Source organism: Parasteatoda tepidariorum, chromosome 4 (assembly GCF_043381705.1).
Source record: "Parasteatoda tepidariorum isolate YZ-2023 chromosome 4, CAS_Ptep_4.0, whole genome shotgun sequence".
Classification (NCBI taxonomy): Eukaryota; Metazoa; Arthropoda; class Arachnida; order Araneae; family Theridiidae; genus Parasteatoda; species Parasteatoda tepidariorum.
The window spans coordinates 63460181-63465803 of NC_092207.1; the positions used below are offsets into that span (position 1 = coordinate 63460181).

The following is a 5623-nucleotide window of genomic DNA, read 5'->3' on the forward strand; positions in this document are numbered from 1 at the left end:
TCCTCAATATCTATTCAATTTATGATGCATAATTTTTTTCACGACTTTATCGTAACATTTTCGAACCAACCAGCATTGGCCGATCACGTGAGCTGACAGGACACGAGTTTCATTACCCGCTTTTAACCTTTACTCTTACTTCTAAAGAAGCCATATTTGAATCGGCTTTTTTTTCCTTGTATTTTATTGCTCGCCGATTATGTGTGGTGGGCGTTTATTAAAGGACAGTGTACAATAGCTTGAGGATAATTGTTAAGAATTGAGATTTTCAAAACAAACAGGAATATTTCAATTTGTGTGTTTACTGGAGGCCTTGCTGATATGATACCATTTGTTTCCTTCTCAATTAGTGATTAGATAATATTCATAACTTTGACCTTTAATTGTTTGAGGCTCACTTGTAATGCGACAAGAATAAATGATGTCGAAATAGAATCTGGCAGTTGTTTCGGATTTTTAGAAAAGAAAATTTCTTTTGTTATAATTCGCGATAAGACATGCACATTAAACTCTGTATACATTGCTGTATGAAAGGTTTTGTATTACATCATCATGCAGTTTAAAATAGAAATGAATTAAATAAGACATTAAATTAATATCGAATGAGCTGAAAATTATATGATATGAAAATAAATATAGTATAGAACTAAGTATTTTATTTATTTTTTTTTTTTTTTCGAATGGCAGGCACTGAACTTCGTTTCGCCATAGAAGATGCCAGAATTATTACTCATTTCGCGTTACCCAGTGGGCACCCGTGAACCAAAGTCACGGAAGTGATCACGGAGGTCTTTTATTTATAAATATAATGGAAAATACGGTATAAATTACTAAATGAGTTTTATAGTTTAGAATTTTACTTTAATCATTATTAAAACATTCACAAAATATACCATATATAATAATAAAATAAAGAGTTGTATGTGTGTGTCCATATTATAACACCAGAACATTTTACGTACTGAAAATTAGACATTGGTTAAAAGGAGCAATTTTAGCCCCCTATTCTCAAATTCTCTTGCTAAAATGCAGGCTTGCTTATAGCTCTCATTAATTAAAAAAGAGTTTATTGCTCGTTCTTAGATATTTAACTACTTTGACCAAATAAGTAAGTGTGTTAACATAGATGCACTGGGTCACCAAATTGGTATCAAAGTAATGTAAAAACACGTGCTTATTTTTAATTAATTATGCTTTTAAAACGTATTTCTATATATCTAAATAATTTGAAATTAAAGGTATTTTTTATATCCTTAATTGAACATTAATTTTGAGTTTATGATTACCAAATTTTGACTCTGTAGCCTAATTTAAAACTCAATCCAGAAGGCAAGGGAACTCCTGGATCAAGTATTTTATTTTATAACCGTCGTTGAACAGCCGACCCAATTTTATGGGCTTACGACTACTAATGTTCAACTATGTAGCCTTGTAATTTTGAACCCAACCCAGAAAACAAGTGAATTCTTGTATCAAGTATTGAGAGAAATTTTGCCTTCGCGGAGGAACTTTTGATGGAACTTACCCGCATTTTTGTGACATGGAGAGGAAGTTAGCATGACGGTTAACGTGACGAGAGAGGGACTCTAACCCATAATCCGTCTACCACTGAGGATATTTCATGTCAGCATTGTGGTCTGTGCAAGCTGGATGGGGAATTTGTATCGACCAATCATCGCTGGGATTCGAACCCTGTTCCCCTCATTGGAAGGCGAACGTTCTATCCCCTGAGCCATCACGGATCTGGATCAAATATTATAACCGTCGTTGAACAGCCGACCCAATTTCATGGGTTTACGACTAAATGTTCAACTCCGTAGCCTTGTAATTTTGAACCAATCCAGAAGACAAGGAAACTCCTGGATCAGTACCCCCAGAGGTATTGAGAGCAACGATTATGGGAACATGGAGGACTTTGAGAATCGACAGATTTAACGTGCATCAGTCACCATTTACTACACGGGGAGTCTTCGGCCGGCGAGGATCGAACCCACGACCTCTTGGATATGGGCCCAGCTCCCTACCGACCAGGCTATCCCGGCCTTTTGGATCAAATATTGAGAGAAATTTGTCTTCATGAAGAACTTTTTGATGAAAATAATCCGCATATGCTTTACATTGAGAAGAAAACAGTAAAAACTGCCGCTGTTAGCCTGAAAGCAAGGGGACTCGAACCTATGATCCGTCTACCAATCTACTGGCAAAGACCAAAAAAAAGTAAATAACAAATTTGAATAATTTTATTAATTGTGTTGGTGTTTGTCTTCCAGTTTTGTTCATGATTTCATAGGGTTGCTCAGTTCTGATTTATTCATGGTTTAAATTCTTACACCCCGTACGGATAGCGGATTTTATCTAGTTAAAAAACGTAACTGATAATTTAAGTTAAAATGCTTGTTAAAAAACTTATATTAACAAAATGTTACTTTAACTTATATTAACAAAATGTTAATATAAGTTAAAGTAAAAATAAATGTGAAATACTAAAAACTAATTTGCTTAAAAAACTATTATTTAGGATAAGTGTTTTTATTTTTTATTTCACAAGTAAAAGGCCAAAATATTATTAGGTTAGCTATGAAAAAGAGATATCTTAATAATTTTAATATTAATACTCCCTATTTTTTTTAAAAATCAATCGAAACTTTAAATTCAATCGGCTTAAAAGCTAGTATTAGAATAGCTATTCTTCAATAATGATTAGGTTTTCTAAAAAATAATGATTTTAAACTATTCATGCAAAAAAATATTCTTTGCTGATGTCACATGGTGATTGAGAACAAAACTGCGATTAAGTAAAAATGTTACATAGTTGATTTTTGAGATCCTTTCCTTTATATTAATTTTTTTAATGGTAATAGATAAGTAGAAAGATTAACAATAATCCACAATCAAATGGAAAACAACATATTATGTATTTATTTGGGTCCATTAGTTTATATTTTAAACAAGTAATATAATTTTTTTTAAAGTCAATCGACAAAGAAATTTTTTATTTTAGTTACTTTTTATTAAATAACTAAATTTTTTTCGCCCATATAAAACTAAAATTAATTAATTAAATTTAAATTATGAATAATAGTTGAAAAAACTATATTAACATCAAGCTTCATCCACTACAAGTTTCAAAAAATGTATTTAAACTTGAGTGGACGAATACAAAGCATTTTATTAAAGATTAACAATTTAAGCAAGATATATAAATATACTAGCTGTACCCTGCGTGCGTTGCAAAGCTTTCAGTTTGAATTTAAATTTTGTATTTAAGCGTGTAAATGAGATTTGTGATTATGATTTGAATAGAGAATTTTATTTAATGGTGAAAAAACCAGTGATAGTCTCAACAGTTAACTCTCTAGGATATCGTTAGTGCATTTTCAAACAGACATGTATGGTGATGCACACCGACCATGAAACATATTTTGGATGATGATCTGAAATAATTCTGGATCAATGGCGTCATGAATATTTCTGCTGATATGAGCTGACCAATTTGTCCTGGTGTGAATTTTTCAATAAGCCAAATCATGTGGCAATTCTCTTTTTCTGCCATTCAATAGAATGCATCAAACACCGTGTCTCTCTAAAAGCATGAGACCGTGTCTCTCTAAAAGCATCTCTAAAAGCAAAAGCTTTTCGCAATAAAACCAAGTTTAGAGCTTAATATTTGTTTTAACTCACGTGGGATAATGCATCATGAAGATCCGATGATGTTTGCCTAACTTACTAAAGCTCTTTAATTTTAGCTCAAGCAGGATTGCATGTGAATGTAATAAATAACTCTAGCTGTCCATATGCGCACCGATACTTGTAGCAGCACCGAATGAAGTCATTTGGAAACACGAATGTACTGACCTATATTCGCCAAGAAAAGTTTCTATTGATTTGCTTGACCCGATAACAACGTTGATAATGGCTCGGCTGGCGACGTTAAATCTGGTAGTTACACTTTGCCTCCAGAACAGCAAATTCCAGCTGTTTCATTCTTAAATTTGAGAGCACTACAAAACATACATAATTGATCCATTTTTCCGATGATGACGCTTGGGTGAAAGACTATAGTTGGTTGTCGGATCATAGTGAAATGCACTGAGATTCAAATCAGAGTATTGGCAGCGTCTGAATAGCGAAGTGCGTTCTTGATTGATTTTTATTCTTGCATCCCGTTGCTCTGATGTTTCCGACGAACGGGCTTGATAAGTGCGTAGTTGATTTGTTAACAGTCTTCTTTCCCGTTGCTCTGATGTTTCCAAGGAACAGGCTTGAGTAGTGCGTAGTTGATTTGTTAACAGTCTTCTTTCCTGTTTCTCAGACGTTTCTAAGGAACGGGCTAAAGCATTGTGTTCTCGATTAGTTTCAAGTCTTTCTTCCCGTTGCTCCGATTTTTCTGAAACACGGTTAGTTCTCTTCTTGCGTGCTTGAGATGTTGATCGACTAAGAGCGATTCGTTTAGGCGGCATATTTTTGCAAATATTCTCTTTCAAACAAAAAGAAATGTAGAAGTTGACAGTGGTCGCAAATTTGCTAATTCGAAAATTCACGTATTTATTTTAAATAATAAAAAAGCAATAAAAATGAAATAAATTAAATAAGAAATATAATAATGATAAAATTTAAAACAAAAATCTATTTTTGGTAAAAATATACTTGTGGGTGCCCCTTGACGAAATTGGTAACTTATGTTTATCACCATTCCTGTTTGCGCGGAACACCGCGGTAACAGGAATGGCTGCCAAAACATAATGATATTTTAATAATACATTGGAAAATTTCAGCAAGACATCGGCCAAAACTTTATAAAATTGCAATGAACCCAATGTAAGCAAAATTAATAAACCCAATAAAATGCATTTTGAATCGAAATAAAAATTAATGGAGTAAGCACAGAAAGAAAAGGAAAAAAAAAAATCTCACTTATTCATTAAGCTTGAATTTCCTCAGTTTTAGGTGCACAGAATTCTCTAATAGCAGTTAGATACTGTCTAAATTTATCATGAATAGAATCTGTGTTCCTCCATCGCCACATAAATTCGGCGAAATACGAATTGAAAATGGCGTCTGTGGTATCGGAATGGCGGTGACATTTTTTTCTAAAGTCCTTTTTTTATGACTGCCCACATACCTTCGATCCTATTGATCAGAAGCAAAAGTAACCTAACCAGCCGGTATCCAACATAGAACTAACGGACTTCTGAAATTACATATACCGTTGAACATTTAAAAATAACGCTGAAATTTAAACGAATCAGAATCACGATTGGGATTCAACATCGGCCAGCTTGGAGATCAACCGCTATCACAACTTGGTGAGAATCAAGGGGCACCCTCAAATATAGTCTACTCCTATTTTTTAAATGAAATAATTAAAATGAATGTGAATTCGCAAACTTTGTAATAATAAACAATCTAATAGTTTTCAAATGACAACTGTCAGCAATGAAAAATTGCATACTAAATTGAGCTAAAATTGCATACTAAATATAAATAATTATTAAAAGCGTGCAAGATGAATAAAATTTGCTTTTGCCTTGATTTTTATTAAACAGTTTTCACAATACTAAATCCGTGATACGACCAATAATTACGAAACTTATTCTCGTTGATTTTACGTGCTTGTGCTCAC

The 5623-nt window shown here is 33.1% G+C and overlaps 1 protein-coding gene across 1 annotated transcript; it reads right to left on the minus strand.

Annotated features, from left to right (window-relative positions):
• Positions 1-4001: 4001 nt before the first annotated feature.
• LOC139425457 (zinc finger protein 821-like) lies at positions 4002-4460 on the minus strand. The gene has a single exon (XM_071180362.1). It carries the CDS (start codon positions 4458-4460, stop codon positions 4002-4004), a length of 459 nt encoding a protein of 152 aa, XP_071036463.1.
• Between the last annotated feature and the right edge of the window lie 1163 nt (positions 4461-5623).